The sequence below is a fragment of the Chlorocebus sabaeus genome, chromosome 23 (genome assembly GCF_047675955.1).
Source record: "Chlorocebus sabaeus isolate Y175 chromosome 23, mChlSab1.0.hap1, whole genome shotgun sequence".
Lineage (NCBI taxonomy): Eukaryota > Metazoa > Chordata > Mammalia > Primates > Cercopithecidae > Chlorocebus > Chlorocebus sabaeus.
The window spans coordinates 68,688,500-68,709,163 of record NC_132926.1 but is presented as its reverse complement, the minus strand read 5'-3'; the positions used below and the strand labels follow the sequence as shown (position 1 = coordinate 68,709,163).

Here is a 20,664-nt window from a genome sequence, read left to right as displayed (position 1 = left end):
TATTCTACATCATCAGCATCCATCAATGCTGAACCATCAATCAAGGGAAGGCAATTTTCAAATCATTCTTGGCCAGTGTCCATGCCACTCCGTTTTTAAAACCATTCCTTTTTAGGGGAAAATGAATTCACATACTCTGAAGATGTCAAAAAAATAATTACAGTGTATTTTTATGGCACATAATAATTACTTCTGATTACAGAAAATGACACAATTTGAAAGTTTGGGAATATACACAGGCTTCAAAGGCGGGAAGCCAAAGGAGAGACACTGACGATGGATCACTCTGCCCTCTTCTGAAAATACCTTCTTTAACTGGCTTTTGGAACACAACTTTCCTGGCCTTTTCTTTGCTAATTCCTCCTCTTTCCTACATCTCCCCCTACCCACCTCCTCCCCCACACCCCCCCAACAAAATATGAAAAGAATAAGAAAGCAAAACAAATTCAGGCCTGTGTTCAATACTCTCCAGGGAGATCCAGATACTCTTCCAGGGCTTATGAAGCCCTAGATGATCTGGCCAGAACTGTTTTCTTTAGACCTCATCTCCTTCCCCTCTTCCCTTGCTCACTCTGCTCCCAGTCATTGCTGCCTTGCTACTCCTGAAACACAGCAAGAGTGCCCTGGGCTCTGCACCTTGGCCCTCACTCTTCCTTTCTGCCTGAAATGATTGTCCCCCATCTTCACATGGCTGTGTCCCTCATTTCACAGACTCCCAGTCTTCAGTGAAGTCTTCCCTGATCACTCGAACAGCATCCTTCCTCTCTTCATTCCCCGAGAGTGTTTTCTTTACAGCACATATCACCACTGAACATGTGTGTATTGTCTATGCATCTGTGTAGGATGCATAGAACAGGGACTACATCAGTTTTGTTTGTTGCTGTATCCCCAGTCTTACAATAGCATCTGACATGTAGAAGGCACACAATATTTGTTGACTGAATATGTGAACGGTTACAAGACAATAAATTATAGTCAAAATGACCAAACTAAATTCCACTGAATGGGTACTTTAACCAAAATAGAAAAGGAGTTAATCCAACACATCTGTCACAGTAAAATGGCAACTGGGATTTGGTCCAAATAGCAACTTCAAAGTCTGTTGATGTCCTATCTACCACATATTGACTAGATGCTGGCAATATAGTGATCAACTTTATTCTGTCTCTGCCTTCAAAGACCTCATGGTCTCCCCAAGGAGGCCAACTTGTAAGTATTCTGAACACAGATAAGGGAAGGAACAACTAAGCTGGAGACACTGGGGGCCGCTAGGAGAAGAGCAAGGAGAGTCTAAGAGTGCTGTGTGTTCTATGGACAAGTTCACACAACCCATAGGAAAACAGGAGCAAGGAATTACTCCCACTCTCACCAAGCAACCAGTCAGAGGCCTCCATTCCTTTTCTAATTGCAAGGCAATCTTTTCCCTAGTTGGCATTCTTCCTTTGACAACTGCTTCAGTATTTCTCACAACCCCAGGTGAAGTTAACTGACATGCGCACACATACTGAGGTTTCATGAAACTTTCTGTTCTCAAATAATCACACACTACAGATTGTGGTTTAAGATGCATTTCCAACTCTGGCCCCATATGTCCTATGCACATTCCAGGTACTGATCAAATCTCATGACAAGGGATCTGCTCAAAATATTCCGCCAACCAAAACATCAAGTAGCCTTCACTACACAAATTTCCCAATTCAGTGGGCTTTTTTAATTGTTTATTTACGAAGTTAAGAAACACAACATATGGTTTTTTGTATGGCAATTGGAATTAATAGCTGCTAATTATGGATTTTTTTCACTAAAAGACTTTCTCAAGGTTTAAGGTCTTTGCCGAATTTAAGAAGTATCTTGAAAGATCCACACATGTAAAGTGCTTTACAACCTTATTCACTCCTGTGGCAATGAAAACCTTTGAAAAGGTTTCCTCTTTCCTCTCGTTACTGATTTTGGCTGTTTCTAGTCAACAAGAGAAAAAGGACATTCACGAGAAAGACAGGGTATCTCTGTAGTTCCAGTAAATATTTACTCTATAAATTGAACTTCTGTTTACCTGTGTAATCCACAGTACTTGCTTTTTTCTTTTTTTCACCCCCAAGAGTGAAAGATACCACTGTTGGAAATCCGGGTAGATATATGGGGGAGGCAAGAGGGTTCAAAAAAATAATTACATACAATTTATCTCTGCTATGATATCCCCTCACCAATGTAAATAATCCAAGTCCTAACTAATATCTATCAATTCTTGTCTTCTTTGGCTTGTCTGATTTTATAACGTTGCCAACACAAACCCCTCTCTCAGAATATAGAGATGGCTTAAAATATAATTTTTGTTTTCTGTAATTTGATTCTGTAAGTCAAAAACTAACTTTGAAATTCTCATCAACAAGTTTTTCATTTTTTTGTTTTGTTTTGTTTTGTTTTTGAGACAGAGTCTCGCTCTATCGCCCAGGCTGGAGTGCAATAGTACGACCTCGGCTCACTGCAACCTCCGCCTCCCGGGTTCAAGCGGTTCTCTGCTCAGCCTCCCGTGTAGCTGGGATTATAGGTGCCTGCCACCATGCCCAGCTAATGTTTGTATTTTTAGTAGAGATGGAGTTTCACTATCTTGGCCAGGCTGGTCTTGAACTCCTGACCTCGTGATCCACCTGCCTCTGCCTCCCAAAGTGCTGGGATTACAGGCATGAGCCACCACACCCAGTCCATCAACAGTTTCTTAATTTTGCTGTAGATGCAGGTTTGATCTTCCAACTGCAGCCCCACCTGGGAGAAAGCCTTCCTCATGACTTGCATTGAGTAAATCAGCTAGGCAGCTATTATAACTGGCACACTTGACTTTATTTCCTAACACCATGACATTCCCTACTCTAGATAAGTGTGCCCACTCACTCAGGGTTCTGGCATCTCCAATTGGGAGCAACTACCTCTAAGGTGCTTCCCTAAGATAAGAAGTCTTGGGACTTAAAAGCTTCCCAATTGGTCAAAGCACTTCCTCAGAATCAAGGTTCTCTCCCTGCTTCCAGGTCTGTGGCCATCCCAGTTCTGATCACCTACCTGGTCTTTGAGTAACTTCTCTGTTTATAGCACATGTCCTCCTTTTTCTTGTTTGTCTTCCACCTGGTTCCAGCCACATGAACCATCTCTGTGGCTTGATCTACTTCACCTTATCCACCGCGTTTGACTCAGGACCTCAATGTCATGTTCAGCATGTGCTTCTTCAAGACCTGGCTGTCAGCCGCTGCCTTGCCGTGCAGCCATGGCCACTAACTTCACTGGGTCCCCTTGCCTTTCTCCCCAAGACTCGGCACTCTGCAGCCCCACAGTGATTTGGCCAACTGTAGAAGGAACCTAAAGCCCTGCCTGCAGGGGTGGGAAAGCCCTAATTCTTAAGATATTTAAAGCTTTATTCTTCTCTTTCTGGCACCTCAAATTGTGTAACATCAATCTCTGAGATGCCTCTGAATACAGAGGTAGTGGGTCTCAGGTTGTAATATTCCACCTTCCTTGCAGTGAAAAGAAATAGAAACCTCCCTCCCAATCCCCACTGAATGCAGATCACAACTATTCCTTATCAACGAATCTGCTTTTAGGGCCCTGGAAAGTCAATGCTTTGAATTCCTCCACCACTTGGAGGCTATGGCAGTGACTATATCCCTTTACTCTAATCATATCCATTTCATTTTTATCAAAAATACTTATCTGGGTATTGCATAGGGATTACAATACAAATCAGGTTAAACAGGCTTATTAAATAGAATACTCCCTCCTTGGAACATGTGATCAAAAACTGAGGGCAGTAACAGAAGCTAATGAAAGGAATTAATGTGCACATGGTGGAGCTCTGGAGAAAGACTACCTGGGCAGAAATCTTGACTCCACCTTTTACAGTCTGTGTAGTTTCGATATGCTGTTCCCCCTTCTTATGCCGTAATTTCTAACCTGTAACATGGGCATAACAGAAGGTACCTCAGAGTTTTTGACAAGCATGTCAATATCTGGGAAGTGCTTAGAAAATGTGATTCAGAGTTATTACAAACCACAAAATGAATAGCTATAAAGCAAAACAAAACCAAAAACTAAAAACCATTGCCAGACATTGGGAATTAAGCAATCACAGTTTTAAGGTCGGGTGCGGTGGCTCACGCCTGTAATCCTAGCACTTTGGGAGGCTGAGGCAGGTGGATCACAAAGTCAAGGGTTCGAGACCAACCTGACCAACATGGTGAAACTGTCTCTACTAAAAATAAAAAAATTAGCCAGGAGTGGTGGCATGTGCCTGTAATCCCAGCTACTCAGGAGGCTGAGGCAGGAGAACTGCTTGAACGTGGGAGGCAGAGGTTGCAGTGAGCCAAGATAGAGCCACTGTACTCCAGCCTGGGCAACAGAGCGAGGCTCCATCTCAAAAAAAAAAAGAAAGAAAAAAGGAAAGAAATCAGGGTTTTAGACAAGGCTCTGTCATTTTGTGGCTTCTGGGGTGGGTTAAAATTGGTTGCAAATTCTTTGCGGCACCCCTGTTGGAGAGGTGTTTTCTACTTACTTCTTTAACCTTAATCTGGTTGGGAGAACAGCTGTTTTAACCAATAGAACACACAGAAATGATCCTGTGCCCATTTCAGTTCCATATTTTAACAGAACAGGCAGCTTTACCTCCTCTTTCTCGGAAAGCAGCTGCCATGCTGAGAGGAAGCCCAAGCCACATAGGGATGCCCATGTTGAAGAAAACCGAGCTGATCTCCCAGTTCACAGGCAACATTAGTTTGCCATTCATATGATTAAGCCATCTTGGAAGTAAATCCTTTTGCTCTAGTCACTGACACAAGTCTTCCCCCCGAACTCTGCCCAAACTGCAAATCCATGAGTAAATAAGACGGTTATTTTCAGCCTCTAAATTTTGGAGCAGTTTGTTGGATTCTGCACCAGGTCTTGACCCTGCTCTTCTTATGCTTATAGGGCTATGGCTAAGACAGATATTCAACAGCTCATTACAATGAAGTGTGATTTTCTAAGGACAGAGGAGTATAAAGAGGCAAAAAAGGGTGTGTGAATACTAGGTGATATTTCAGGCCCCGTCCAATGCTGATATTTTATAATTAATTTGATGAGGAAGGATAGCACAGCTGTGAGATGGCCACTTGGAGATAGTTACACAAGATAATCTAGGTAGAGAACAACTTTCTTCTATATAATTCTACTTCTAATTAGAGCATCAATGAAGAGGTGGCATTTCAGGAGTTACTCAACACACAAATGGTGAAAGCATGGAGAGTTGCCTCTATGGCCTAATTCAGAAGTGGAATGATGTGACACAAAATGCTGTGAATGAAGATCTAAGAAGAAAGTAAGGGAAATATGATTTCCAGGGGCATCCAATGTTTTCAAGTAAATGGTGGTGCAGAATTTTGTCTGTCCATTGTTTAAATAATGTTTAAAAGGCAAAGAGTTTAAGTTGATTGCTTTGTACAAATTCTTTGAGTAAGACTATTTTTTCATCTCCAGAGATTATGATTGCCAAGGGACAAATTTTTAAAAAATAAATTTTTATTTTTGTACATAAATAGGCAACTGTCTACCAGACAACCAGATCAAGCAGATAACTACTCTGCAAGAATGAGTAAAGTCAAGTTTTACCCTAATATTGCTAAACCTTAAGATATCTTCCTTCCAGGTACCTGGGATTATTTAACAAGAGTAAACTACATACTGGCCCCACAAATTTTACCAAGACCAATAGAGCTAACTGCTGACCTAAAACTCATGATCACAAAGAATATGCCAGAGCTGTCCCTTGACAGATTTTGGGAGAATTTAATGCTGCTTAAAGTGTGGCCCTTCAGCTTCTTGACCATGGGGGAGGGAGGCTGAATGTCAAACAGTTAATTTTTGCAGTGCTTTTGATTTGCCTGATGTTGAAGTCCTTCCTTAATCTCAATTTAAAAAAAAAAAATCCTTCAAATATTTATGACAGGAACAGCTATAGCCAAGAAAAAAGAACAAATCACTAGTTTATCCGTCTACATTTTCCTTTTGTATTTCTGTTGTTACTGCTGTGAATTCCTTTGCTTTCAAAAAAAGTTCAGACTTGACATAGTCATTTATGTTCAATAAATACATAAAAATATGTTTGAATGTTCATGGAGGCAATTTTACTATCTGCTGTAATCAACTCAGGATCTTAAATGACTATTGTTCAAACGAAAGACACAAAAGGAATACACTCATGAATTTCCTGTTTTCCATCTTGAAGTACTCACACATGCAAAACACCTCAGGCCCAACACCCCTCCCTAGGTCTCCTAATTGTGTAGCCCTCACACCCAAATCCCTCCTAGCATCCAGGCATTCCTGGAGTACTAGGCGCAGAGGCCAACACCTCAGTGGTTGACCAAAGCTTCCTGCGCTCACTAACAAGATCAGCAGACTACAACCAGAAATTGATTAAACTCACTCTCTAGTTCAGGATGTTAGAGAATCAGTGTCAACATTACTGTCAGAGAGTCAATGACTCCTGTGTCTAAGGGACCCTTACAGAAGGAGTAAGCCCACAAGTCAACACCAATGAGAGGCATTTTGTTTATGATACCCAGGATAATGGCAGGTCTTTTCAGAGTTCTTCCTGCTCCTGAAATGCCCAGTGAACATCAGGCTGAATCTGACCCCACAGTGACCTCCAGACAGCATTGAGGCTCCTGGGCAATCAGAGAGATGGCACTAAAGGGGCCCTGAGAGGTTTTATTAGTTCTGCTTCCAGGTGAAGAGAAGGACTCAACTATCAAAAGTGAATGGCAACCTTGCCCTACAAGACATTAAGCGAAAACCGGTGTTTAAGAGAAAAATGACAGGGAAGAGAAACTCTTCACCAAAGATTTAATGTGAGAAATACAAACGAATTGTATGTGAATCTATGGATACTGCTCTGCGGATATTAGAAAAACAGTAAACACTAAAGTTATTGCCCATGTTAAATTGAACTGAGATTTAGGGTCCACAAGGTATGAACCACACACTCCCTCTTGCCTTACAAATTATCTTTACACATATTCTAATTTAAAATACCTACAAGTTGAGGTGGGCGGATCCCTTTACGCCAGGAGTTAGAGACCAGCCTGGCCAACATAGCGAAACCTCATCTCTACAAAAATATAAAAAAATTAGCTGGGGTGGTGGCACATGCCTGTAATCCCAGCTACTTGGGAGACTGAGGTATGAGAATCACTTGAACCCGGGAGGCAGAGGTTGCAGTGAGCCGAGATTGAGTGAGACTCTGTCTCAAAAAAAAAAAAATTTAAATTTAAAAAAATACGTGCAAAAAGTAAAAATAACTACCATTCAACTTGCAGGATAACTAGCATTGATTGGAAAGAGGTTCAACTAAATCGTGGAACCTAAAACTGGCTCGAAAGAAAGCAAAAAATGAATGAGCGGACACCGATGACAAGAAAAGAACATCTGGTAAAGGATATAGTTGAGGAAGGAACTTATTTCCTTAGGAACAATACTGTGTCATAAACTGCTCAAATATTTTTCCAGCCAATGCAGGGACCACAAAGCACTCTCAATTCTTTCATTTGCCTACAAGCTTTATAGGGATTACTTAAGGAGTGGATACAACTAGGCAAAAAATGGATAATTTTATGTGGCACCTGAGGGTCATATTCTCTGCTCACCCAATGTGCTCAAGAATGCGCCAATAGGACTAAAGTCAATCCACGTCTCTTCCTTCACTCCTCCTAAGTCTATGATTCATTTAAACAAAGGTTACTGGACAGCACTCTGCCGCACAGAAACATTGTGAAGGGCCTGGCAAAGAGTCTCTGCAAAAGAAAAGCCTTCAGTTTTGGGGTTTTCAACGACCTTAGAAGATCACCAAAGGCTTCTCCTGAAACAGGGTTAGCGATGGAGCAGGGCCCTGGGTTCCAGTTCAGATTTGAGACCGCTGTCTAAATATAAAATTGGCAAAAGTCACTTAAATACTCATGCCTCCTCCCTCACCTCCCATTTTTAAGTTCTCACTCTCAGCATTTCTTGAGTCTTCTACATCACAGGGGCAACAGCCGTAGGATTAGGAAATGCTCTACTTCATTCAGCCAGCACCTCAAAATGCTATTTCGAACCGGAGCAGGAACAGCACAGCAGCAGGACACTTAAGAGCACCAGGCAGGGCCCAACAGCACTCACCAGCCCGACGGCAGACCTCCTAGGTTTCCCCCAACCCCATTTAATCCCCCCTTCCCATCACCAGGTGTTCCCTCACACACACCCACCAAGGGCTCTATCCCTTCACTTTGCCCTTCACCATTGGTAATCTGACATCACCATTGCATTCCGGCTGCTTTTACACTGTTTTCCTTTTCTTCCTCTTTCCTCTCTTCAGCCATACTCAAGAAACACGGACTACTTATGCTACTTTTGCCCCCATGAATGGCTCAGTGATGGTATCAAGAGGGAAATCCACAGACACCAAGCCTCTAGCTGTAGACACTAAGCACACAGACTTCCTCTTCTTTTGAGCACCCAGTTCTACCGGCTTCTCGTCACCACTGTTCAGGTTTTCAAAGCTTTGGGGGATGTGCCCGAGGCATCCCTAAAGTCATGAAAAAAGATGGCTTTGGGCATCTTACCGCTCACATATTTGCATAGTGTTTGATGTAGCTTTAATTTCAAAGCTGGTCTCAAACACTCAAGTGGATAGGTTACAGTGGGAGCCCAGGAATTGTAAATGCGCTTGCCTCAAAGACTTAGGAGTCCAGACCCGGGCAGGAAATAAAGTTCTAAAGCGGCTTTGAAGTGCTTCCTCCCCAGACCCCTCCCCAGGGCCGGGTCATTCATCTCAGCCTAGGGAAGAGACCACCTTGCCTGAACTTAGCCAAACGCATCGCACGTGGAAGCCAAAGGGGAGATGAAATAATCCAATGCGTCCTCCTCAGTACCACCACCCCCACCAAATTAGTTACCGTCGGCTTAAACTCATCTGGAATGTCCATGTATTTTACCGATCAGGGAAATAAAATGGTGTATATAAATTAGTGGAAGTGGGTGGGAAGGAACAGGGGATGCAGACTGTCGTGAGTAAAACGCCTCGCGGCTTGGTGAGAGGTTGTTTCTTTTTTAAGCCACTCATTTCAGACTGAAATATCAAGCCAGTTCAGGTCATTTCCTGAGTAGCACTACAAGTTAAAACATTAATCCAGAAAATCTATTAATCTTCAATTGCGCTGCCTCCAGACTGGGAGCACAGGGGGATAGGGTGTCGGGCTGTGGGGAGGTCGAGGGGAGAGGGATCTGTGGAAAAGCAAACGCCCGAGAAATCCTAGCTCCCGACCTCAGCTGTTTCTTACCTCACTCAGCTCGGCCGAGGAGTCGTTTCCATATTTCATGGCAACTCCAGAATTCATGATGCACTTTTCAGAGCTGGGCTCTCAGTACACCAGGTCTCGGAGCTTAAGAGTTGGACTTCACAGGTTCAATATCCACCGCTTGGTCCCTTCTGCCACATTTTACTCTAGACAGCCATTTTCACCCAGGACAGTTGCGAAGCGCAAACGAAGGATGCAGGCACTCTTAAAAGGAGCAGCCGTGGCTCGCGTTTCACGGACGAGCCATTGCTGCAGGAGGCTCGGTGGCGTGGCGCGCTAGCAGCTGCGGCAGCTGCGGAGCCCGCGCAGGGACCCGCCCGCCCGCGCGCACCCAGCGCCCCGTTCCGGGGCAGTGCCACCCTGGGCGCCGCCTCGCCACTCCTACGGTGCCTCGCCGTCCCCCATTACCAGGATTGAGGGCACCTCCCAGCCCGAGCCGACACCCTAGAGGGCACCGGCGAGCTCCCGAAAAAACTAGGGCGGTGGGGCGAGGAAGATCCGCGCCTCGGATTCCAGAGAAGGAAAGAAAGCTGGAGGGAGCCGGAGCGGAGCTGCACTTCACGCTGAAGTTTCCCCTTTGAATCGACTGGAGTTGTAAGTGGTTTCTGATTGAACACAGCTGTCTAGCTGCTGGCCACGGGGTGCGCGGAGGAGGCGGGGCTAGAGGGAGAAAAGGGGTGGGGGCGAGGAGCCTGGAGGCCGAGGAGAGGAGACCGTGCTGGGAGAGCAGGCATCCTTCCAGTTCTCTGCAATAGTAATTAAGGACCCGAGTCCAGGAGGGGGAGAAGAAACAGGAAAAGCCACCTGAATAATCGTGCAGGAAATTAAAAAAAAAAAAAAAAAACAAAAAAAAAAAAACAAAAAAAAACTTCCCTCATAGGAGCCGCTTTCCATGATTTAATAAGGTCAAGACAAACCTAAACACTGTACATCAGACAACGCAGTGCACTTCTCACGGAACATTAAGATTTTACAAGGGTGCAGGATAGTCATTTTCCCTGATCAGTCTAAAGTCAACATTATGGGTGTAAATTCACTGTCAAACTCCCTCTGTCACTGGGGCAGAGTACATTTTCTGCATGTTCCTAATGAAGATAGAGGCCCCATCCCTTGAAAGATGTCAGATAGGCTCCCCAACCCCCAGACCTTCCTTAAAAATCTTCCTGCTCGTTTGAGCGCAGGAGATTTGTATTTATGGAGTGTGAAGTATGATTCAGAAAAGATTCAAGGGGCTGTTACACCCAGTCAACCCCTGGGATCTGAGCTCCCCTTCAACTTTGAGTTCCAGAGGTAAAACATCCTGTGTCTATTGGGAGAGAGATGAGATGGGGGAAAAGGGGAACTAGGATTTTTCTCTCCACAAAGTTAAAGTTCCACTGAATTTGAGATGCACAGAAAAATGTTCTGATGCTTCAAAACAGTAGGTCTGCGTGATTGCTTAAGAAACCTTATCAGTCTCTTTCTACACAATGGGGACAAAATGTCTCCATCCCCAATAACAGAACTTGGCATTTCCTGAAGCTTTCTGTGAAAAAGCCATTGTATTGTTAAGGTCCATGGTCTTTTTTAAAACTCATGTTTATTTTGCTCTTTAAGAAGGGGCAGAGTGCAACTATTTGCATATAATGTTTTACCCATCCCCATTCTTATTGAGTTCATTCATTGCCTGATGGAGGCGCTGCTGGGATTAGGAAGCGTTTGCTGCTCTTTCTAGAGCACTGGGTCCCAAGTTCTTGGGCACTGCCAAACTAGAGCACATTCTGCATGGGGGAGGAGATGGGAAACTACATTATTTAATTTATCTTTTCATTGAAATCTGTTGAAAACTGCATGCTTGAAGCTGAAAATGGTGGCGTATACGTAACTATGAAGAAGACTCAAGCAGTGCCCCTGCCCTGAAGGTGTTTATAGTCTTGTAAAACATGAACAGAAATGACAATTCTAGATAGAAAATGATACTTGCCATAAACAGTACAAATGAGGAGTGACTGCAGTTCAGAGGAGGGAAACATGATTTTGTCTGGACAGGGTCTAGAGAGAAGACTCTGTGAAGGAATCTTAGAAGGGGCAGCATGTCAGTTGACCTGTGAAGAATGGCTGAGCCCAGCATAGATGAGAAGTAAGGGGAAAGCATTCCAGGCCACTATGAGAGAAAGTTTGGATGGAGACTGGAATGTGCAGAGTCGGCATGGGGGATCACAGGCATTCCATTCTGGAGCATAAGCTGGGTGAGAAAGGGGGGCTGATGTCAGATACTGAACAGTTTTAAGTGCCATGTTAAAGAAATGGGCCTTCTCAATAGGCAATGGAGAGCCACTAAAGGTTTTTTAGCACAGAAATAATGGAGATCAGAGCTGTGCTTTTAGATATTCCAGTAGATTTGAATCACACTCATGAGTAACTAATACGAACTCAGATAGGCTAGTGTTGAATGTGATTCTGGTGTTTAAAGATACATATTTTTCATACGACACCACCCCTAAAACCAAGCAGATGACTTCATCTGGTGTTCAACCAAAAGAAAAGTAATCTGTTCCAAAAGTGGAGGAAAAATTAGCAGTGTTGAACTTACTGAGAAGCAGTGTCTGTAGATTCAACTTTATAGACAATATAAGGCATTTTCAAGGGTAATGTTGATTGTATGAGATTTTCTTCATAAACAATGACTTGAATACTTCAATACTTATACTTCACATAAGATTCAACTCCACCACAATCTGGTAGCAGCAGATGTGGTAGGCTGAAAGTGGGAAATGAACATGCCAATTGTACTATCAAGGCAGTTCAGCAAGAGGTCGAAAGGGCCTGAATTAAGAAGGAACGGCCAGGCGTGGTGGCTCACACCTGTAATCCCAGCACTTTGGGAGGCTGAGGTGGGTGGAGGTCAGGAATTCAAGACCAGCCTGGCCAACATGGTGAAACCTTGTCTCTACTAGGATCATGAGGTCAAGAGTTTGAGACCAGGCTGGCCAACATGGTGACATCCCATCTCTACTAAAAATACAAAAAATTAGCTGGGTGTGGTAGCAGGTACCTGTAATCCCAGCTACTCAGGAGGCTAAGGAGGAGAATTGCTTGAACCTGGGAGGCAGATGTTACAGTGAGCCGAGACTGCACCACTGCACTCCAGCCTGGGCAAGAGTGAGACACCATCTCAAAAAAAAAAAATAATAGTACTAAACTTAGCTGGGCATGGTGGTGGGCACCATGTAGTCCCAGCTACTCAGGAGGCTGAGGCACGAGAATCACTTGAATCGGGAGGCACAGGTTGCAGTGAGTCAAGATCGCACCACTGCACTCCAGCCTGGGTGACAGAGTGACTCCATCTCAAAAAAAAAAAAAAAAAAAGAAGGGACAATGGAAATAGACAGGAGGGGGCAGATGTAAGAGACTCTGTGGAAAGAACGTAGATGGAAATTATGGAGAAAAGAGGAGAACTTAAAAACGACTTGTAGATCTAGAACTTGGCTGATTGGGGTTAAGGTAATGTCCTCAACAAAATGAGGAATTCCAGAGAATAAATAGCTTTGGGAGGAAATTAGGTTTGTGGTATCATGAGTTTGAGGTGGCATCTGGATATTCAGGTGGAGATGTTCAGCAGAAGCTTGAAATGGAACTACAGAGATAAGTCAGGGTTGCGCTGGAGATGGAGGTTCGAGGTTATCTCTGTTAGAATAATAAATAAAACCGTGAAATCAGGTAAATTTGCCTAGGAAGAGAGGGCAGTGAGAAGAAAAGTGGTCTAAGGATACTATCTTAAAGAAGGTTGTTTTGTTTTGTTTTTATGGAGGCCAAACAATAAAAGAGGAAATGATAGAGAAGGTCAGTTAGGGAAATGGGAAGATAACCAGGAGACCTCTGCATCTGGGAGTCTAAGGAAGATGTCAAGGAGGAGCAGCATCAATATTATATATTACAGAGGGTAGAGAAGCCTACTGACTGACAAGGTCATTTCAAAGACATTACTGTCCTTCAAAGATAGATTTCTATAAAGCTGAGGAGAAAGAAGGCAGATAAATTACCATAGGGAGTGAGGAGAAACTGGGGGTAGTGACTATGTATGATTCTTTCCATAAATCTGATGGTGACAGGAAATTGGGAGATGAGACTATCTTTTGAAGTACATAAGCAATGTTGAATAGAGAATAGAATGGGTGTGTTCGTACGCTGGAGCTAAGAGAAACCAGGAGATAGAGCAAAGTTCCTAAAAAGGGAGAAAAGCCTGGGGGGTGGTGTGGGGAAGGACAAAAACTATGAGATTAGCTTTGGAGTAGGTTTGGAGAGGAGGGGATGCTGATACTTCTTCCCAGGAGAACAGAAACGTTTGGGAGAACTGGAGAATGTATACAGTAGGGAAGACAAGAATTCAGAGATATAATAACTGATAACACTTATTTGACAAGTAAACTAACTTCCTCTTTGCAGTTGTGAAGGGGAAATGAAGACTAATGATAATTTGTAATCAGATTCTGACTCAAGGAAAGTAAGACAGAGAAATGTTTGTCAATGCAAGGGAATAAGTAGTTGTGATCCCCACTCCTGAAATTGTTCAAGTGTATGTGGGACATGTTGAACCCCATTGCATGTAAAGAGTAGGGCTTCCAGGCCAGGTACAGTGGCTCATGCCTGTAATCCCAGCACTTTGGGAGGCTGAGGCAGGCGGATCACGAGGTCAGGAGTTCGAGATCAGCCTGACCAACATGGTGAAACCCCCATCTCTACTAAAAATACAAAAATTAGCTAGGCGTGGTGGCGCACACCTGTAATCCCCACTACTCAGGAGGCTGAGGCAGGAGAATCGCTTGAACCCAGGAGGCAGAGGTTGCAGTGAGCCGAGATTGCACCACTGCACTCCAGCCTGGGTGACAGAGTGAGACTCCATCTCAAAAAAAAAAAAAAAAAAAAAAAAAGAGTAGGGCTTCTTGCATTGAGGGGGAGTCTAGATTGGTTTTCTTATAATCTAAAATTCAATGAAATGATTTTTTTGGTAGTAATTTAAATGTCTTACTTTTTTTTTTTTTTTTTAAACCTCATTGTCTTGGATCTCTGCTATCAAGAAAGCTAAGATATTACTTTGAACAAGAATGCAACTGGGTCAATATTTTAAGAATGTTAGAAACGTAAGGACCAACTCATTGTGTCATCTCAACATACCAAAGAATAAAGCCCCAAGTAGGTTTCAGGCTATAAGGAAAAGGTTTCACAATTAGAGCTTGCCAGGGTTTACCAAGTATATAAATCTACATGCCTACAAATCCTGTTATACTGTGGCTGCCTTAATATGAACGCTCCAAGAAAGCTTCTCCAAGTCCTCCTGGTTCGGCAGGGATTAAGCTCCTATGGAGAGGTGTGGGCAGGAGGTGACAGAGGAATTTATCAGGATGAGGGAGAAGGTGTAGGAGAAGGAGGAAAACCTGCTTTGCAATCAGGCAATAGCCTGGTGCTTGGGTTCCTCTCCTTCCTGAGGCCTTGTCTTCTATAAAGCCCAGTCTCTTCTCATCTGGTCCCTGGGATGAGAAGAGGCAGCAGTAGTCCTGGGAACATTTTTGGATAAGTGGAAGCTGCCCTGGGCATGACTGGATGAGGCTGTGCACCAATACCATGTCGTGGGCACACTGGCATCACCTTTCTGCTGTTAGGGCAGTCTGGCCTCTCTGTGTATGGCTGCTAACTTCAGTGAATCTCTACATGGCAGAAAGAATAGATTCTGGGTCTGGTCTGTGCCCTCTACTGGTGATAAACATCAGGTTAATTGAAGCAATCCTGATTAAAAACCCTGAACCTCTAGCAGTAGGGAAACCTAAAACCTTGGGACTAGTTGGCCTGGTCCACTGTCTGTACCCCTGGAGTGCCCCAGCCATCCTTGCCTACCCCAGCAGTCAACTGTGCTGAGGAAGCCTGTCCTCCAGCCCACAAGAGTACCCAAACTCTAAAATTGTCCCCTTCTCCATTGACTCTCTCAAACTAAACAAAACGCTGATACTTCAGATTTTAGGTTGAAAGCAGTCTGGCTAAACTAATTCACACACACATGAATAATCTTCTCAACCATGCCCAAAGTGTTTACATTGTAACTTTGAAATGTACAAAGTTTTTGAAATGTACAAAAGGGGAATGCTTTGAAATAATTCTTAAATTCGTGGGATTTCCTGAAGAAAGTGAATTTTGAGGGCATAGGGGGATTTCAGAACCCTATGAAGATTCAGGAAGTCCCAGTCCTTTGAGTCCTTGAGGATCATAAAAATTAGGGAGCCTTCAAAGTATATACTCCAAGAATTTCCTGCCCTAAATCTATAAGCTCACCCCACTCTCCCACCCCTGTGACTCCAGAAATGCTCTCCCTTTCCAAACTCCTGTAGCCTTCTGATCAATTACCAGACCAGCTCCTTTCTTAGGTCCTGGTTTGGGAGCTTCTCACCAGCTTCAATGGCCTGCCCCGCAACAGACATCGTTTGCTCAAGGAACTACAACACGAAGAACTCAGGAAGCATTGCCATGGATGATCCGTATCCTCATCTCTATGTCCTCAGAGAAAAACATGGACATCCTGCAAGGAACTCTGTTGTTACCTAGCTCATCCCTGTATCCCATTCATACAGATGAGGATATGTAGGTTTACCAAGTTTGTGGTGTTCATTCAGAAAAAGTAAAGCACCCACTGTGTGCTAGATATTGTCCTGCATGTGCCCTGGGATTCAGTGGTGTATGGGATGGAAAAGATCCCTGCTTTCACAGAGCTAGCACTCTTGATGGGAAATGATTAATAAATACATTTTAAAAGATAGTTACAGGCCGGGCACGGTGGCTCATGCCTGCAATCCCAGTACTTTGGGAGGCCACAGAGGGTGGATCACCTGAGGTCGGGAGTTCAAGACCAGCCTGACCAACATGGAGAAACCCCATCTCTACTAAAAATACAAAATTAACTAGGTGTGGTGGCGCATGCCTGTAATCCCAGCTACTTGGGAGGCTGAGGCAAGAGAATCGCTTAAACATGGGAGGCAGAGGTTGTGGTGAGCTGACATCACGCCATTGCACCCCAGCCTGGGCAACAAGAGCAAAACTCCATCTCAAAGAAAAGAAAAGAAAAGAAAAGAAAAAAAGTTAGTTATAAGACAACAAGAGCGAAACTCCATCTCAAAGAAAAGAAAAGAAAAAAAGATAGTTATAGTTTGTATTGGATGCTATAAAGGAATTAGGGGAGAGCAGGCCCCTTAAGTGAAGAGGTCAGAGAAGGCCTCTGCAGAGAAGACATTTCAGCATGTAGGTAAAGAAGGAGCCAACTAGACAAAAAGTGAGGGAAGGCTGGACAGGCAGAGGGAACAGTAAGGGCAAAAAGCCTAGGGAAGCAAAGGGCTTGATCTTTTCAATACATTTTAATAAACCTTAAGTTTTTATTAATTGAAATTTAAGCTCATTCTAGTAGTTTACTAGTAGTGACGGAACATGATGAAGAAGATCATGTCAGAGCCAAATTAGGCAGGATATGTATAGACTACACATTTCACTGTGTGCATGAAGATGCCACAGGAAGACTTTCTACAGGGCAAAGACACGATCCAGTTTATATTTTTAAAAGGTAAATCTATGTCTTCACAAGCTTTACCACTAGGTAACCTAAAAAGTAAAAACCAAGGACAGTTCCTCCCTCATACAAGTATCGCTGCTAAGAAATTAAGAATTGAGAGAATATCCCTATTTTTCAATCCTTAAGGAATTAATAGATTTAAGTATTTAGCATAATGGCTACTAACATTACAAAAGGACGTACAACCAGACACATGATTTCCAATGGAAGAAAACATTACCACCTACAGAGCCACCTTAGCAGTTTTTACATGAAGAAATGTTACATTAACCACAAAAAAACCCCTGTATAACTCTACTAGACAAAACAATGTGGTTTCTTCATCAAATAAAATGCAAAGGGAAAAAGGCAAATAAGCAAGTGAGAAATCACCAAAAGAAAAACTCTGCATATTGAAAGAGACTCAAAGACATATTGACCAATGGCAATATGTGGACTTTATTGAGATCTTGATTCAAACAAAGTAACTATAAAAATTATGAATTGTGAAAATTACATATTTATACAGTATTCAGAAATACACTTTTTGGATATTTCATGATGTTAAGAAATTATTACTTTTTTAGTTATGTTACTGGTCTTGTGGTTACATTTAAAGAAAAAGAATCCCTGTATTTTAGAGATATATTAAAACATTTAGGGGTAAAATGACATGATGTCTGGGATTCACGTCAAAGTACTAGAGAAGGTGGGAAGATAGATGGAGTTATTGATGAAACAAACTGTAATGATGAATTGATAACTGTTATAGCTCAGTGATAGGTATGTGGGAAATCATGCTACTCTTTGTCCAATTGTATGTGTACAAATCTTCAAAATCAACAAGTTAAAGCAAGATAATTTTCCTTCTGTGTAAAAACTGGGTTGAAGTACCATAAAAGTAAGGCAAGGAAACCTGTTAAAGGCTATTGCAGTGATCCAGGTAAGAGGATGTTTGTGGCTTAGAACTCGGTGAAATCAATGGAGATGGTAAGAAATGGACTTGAGATGTATTTTTTAGGTAAAACGGACCAGGATTCAGTGAATGATTGGATACAGGTAATGAGAGAAAGATAGGAATTAAGGATGACTACCAGTTTTTGGCTTGATGTGAGGAAGGACCAGGTTTGGCAGAGGAAATCAAGTGTTCCATGTTGGATGTGTTAAATCTGAGATTCCTATTTGACATCTAGGGGGATGTCAATAGCAGTTGCATATATGCATCTTAGATTCATGAGAGACTCCAGCACACGATGATGATTTGGAACTTACTGGCATATAGATTATAGTTGATGTTGAAAGTCATGAGAACATATGAGGTCACCAAGGGAGAGAGTGAGTAAAACATAATGCAGTCCCAGGACTTATCCTTGAGATCCTTAATACTTTCAGGTTGGATAGGAATTACCTTACACCAAAACCAACTTTAATTGCAGATTACAAATTTCTGTGAATAGAATCATAAGAAAGATCAAGAAAGAACATCCAGAGAAGAACAGAAAAACTGAAAACTGTGTCATGTTTTAAGAAGAACAGTTGTTGGCTGGGTGCAATGGCTCATGCCTGTAACCCCAGCACTTTGGGAGGCTGAGGCAGGCAGATCATGAGGTCAGGAGATCGAGACCATCCTGGCTAACATGGTGAAACCTCGCCTCTACTAAAAAATACAAAAAATTAGCCGGGCGCGGCAGCAGGCGCCTGTAGTTCCAGTTATTCGGGCGGCTGAGGCAGGAGAATGGTGTAAACCCGGGAGGCGGAGCTTGCTGTGAGCCGAGGTGGTGCCACTGCACTCCAGCCTGGGCGACAGAGTGAGACTCCATCTCAAAAACAAAAACAAAAACAAAAACAAAAAAAAAGAGGAAGGACAGTGGTAACCTGTGTGAGATGCTGCTGAGAGTTTAAGAAAGCTGACAATGAAGAAGTGTCATCTCGCTTTGGAGATTACTAGGGACCTTGGGAGAATCAATGTCATTAAAAGGTGGTGATAGGGCTGGGCGCGGTGGCTCAAGCCTGTAATCCCAGCACTTTGGGAGGCCAAGACGGGCGGATCACAAGGTCAGGAGATCGAGACCATCCTGGCTAACACGGTGAAACCTCGTCTCTACTAAAAAATACAAAAAAAAAAAAAAAAACTAGCAGGGCGAGGTGGCGGGCGCCTGTAGTCCCAGCTACTTGGGAGGCTGAGGCAGGAGAATGGCGTGAACCCGGGAGGTGGAGCTTGCAGTGAGCTGAGATCTGGCCACTGCACTCCAGCCTGGGCGACAGAGGGAGACTCCGTCTCAAAAAAAAAAAAAAAAGGTGGTGATAGAAATTAGATGAGTGTGGATTGAATGGTGTGTAGGAAATGAAAACATTGAGAGAGCATATGGAGATAACTTTTTGTTTTTTTGAGACAGAGTCTCACTCCGTTGCCCAGGCAATGGTGTGATCTCAGCTCACTGCAACCTCTGCCTCCCAGGTTCAAGTGATTCCCCTGTCTCAGCCTCCCAAGAAGCTGGGATTACAGGTGCCAGCCACCATGCCCAGCTAATTTATTTGTATTTTTAGTAGAGACGGGGTTTCACCATGTTGGCCAGGCTGGTCTCAAACTCCTGACCTCAGGTGATCCACCCGCCTCAGCCTCCCAAAGTGCTAGGTTTATAGGCTCAAGCCACCACGCCAGCCTGGAGATAACTTTTGGGAAGTGTGTTGCCCAAAGCCTCACTACTAGTAAACTATGAGAATGAGATCTTGAACCAAAGTCTCTACTTCTACTTCTAAGCTTTTCTTCCTTTACTATGTCCCTTCAGTCAAGTTAGCAGAAGCACTTCTGCAAGGATTAGAGAATCTGGGCTGTTAGCATGGTTGACCCCTCCTGAAACTGCTCACTGAAGTCAGTCCCATCATGGCCAGATCTTCACCTTATTGTTCATGAAGTCAGCTACACCGCTTTAGACCCAGTGACTTACTGCTAAAAAATAGTTGGGATGCAGTAGATAATTTGGTTAGTCTATGTTTAAAACTGGCTAAGAAAAGAAGTACTTGAAGACTATTTCCAGATTACATCTCACAAACAGAAAAAAACAAATAAAAACCCAACCTTCTCCAACTGCAAATATAACTCAAGCAAAGAAAGCACCCCTGTGGTGTTTGTCTGTCTCATTAGTTACATTTACAGACTGCTTCACACCCAGCCTAGGCATCCTAATAACCCACAATCATTTGGTATCAACATCTATGACATTGTCAGTGGGGATTTGATAATGATTTCAGATTTACTACTTTATGCAAGCATCATGTGATGCATCAAAAACCCCTTCACTGTCTGATTAGATATTTTCGAGCCTAAAACTTAGTGTCTGTGTCATTGTCAATATTCAGAGTATCTTTCAAAAATTTTTACTCATTTGTTCTCCAAATTTCTTTAAACTATATCACATTTTCTATGGAAAAGAAAATTAATCAGCAGAGATTAGAGATTTGGAAATCCAAGTAAAAAAAAAAAAGTTTTAAGTCCTCCCAGGAGTACCTGCATATGGTCAATTTCCTGGAGAGGAAAACAAAATAAAAGTACTTTAAATAGATGCATAAAAATAGATCTAGTAAAATTTGGCGAACATGCTTAAATTAAACGAATTCCAAATGCCTGCCACTGTTATTTCTGGAGCCGTTTGGGCTAAAACAGCATCATTCCATTACTATCTCTTAGCTAGAATGTTACAGCACCTACCCAAAAGGGGCAAAAAAAAAAAAAAAAATCAGTAT

At 43.0% G+C, this 20,664-nt stretch overlaps 1 protein-coding gene across 2 annotated transcripts in view; it reads right to left on the bottom strand.

Moving 5' to 3' along the window:
• The window catches only part of MCC (MCC regulator of WNT signaling pathway), a 474,315-nt gene that overhangs the window by 264,583 nt on the left and 189,068 nt on the right, over window positions 1-20,664 (bottom strand). The window contains exon 1 of one of the 2 annotated variants that reach the window (XM_008014164.3): window positions 9,336-9,997. The exons of the other annotated variant lie outside the window; for it this stretch is intronic. Within the exon in view, the coding sequence (XP_008012355.1) occupies window positions 9,336-9,392 (57 nt within the window). The 5' untranslated portion in view covers window positions 9,393-9,997. Of the gene's footprint in view, window positions 1-9,335; window positions 9,998-20,664 lie in introns of those variants that run through there. 2 annotated transcript variants of the gene reach the window in all.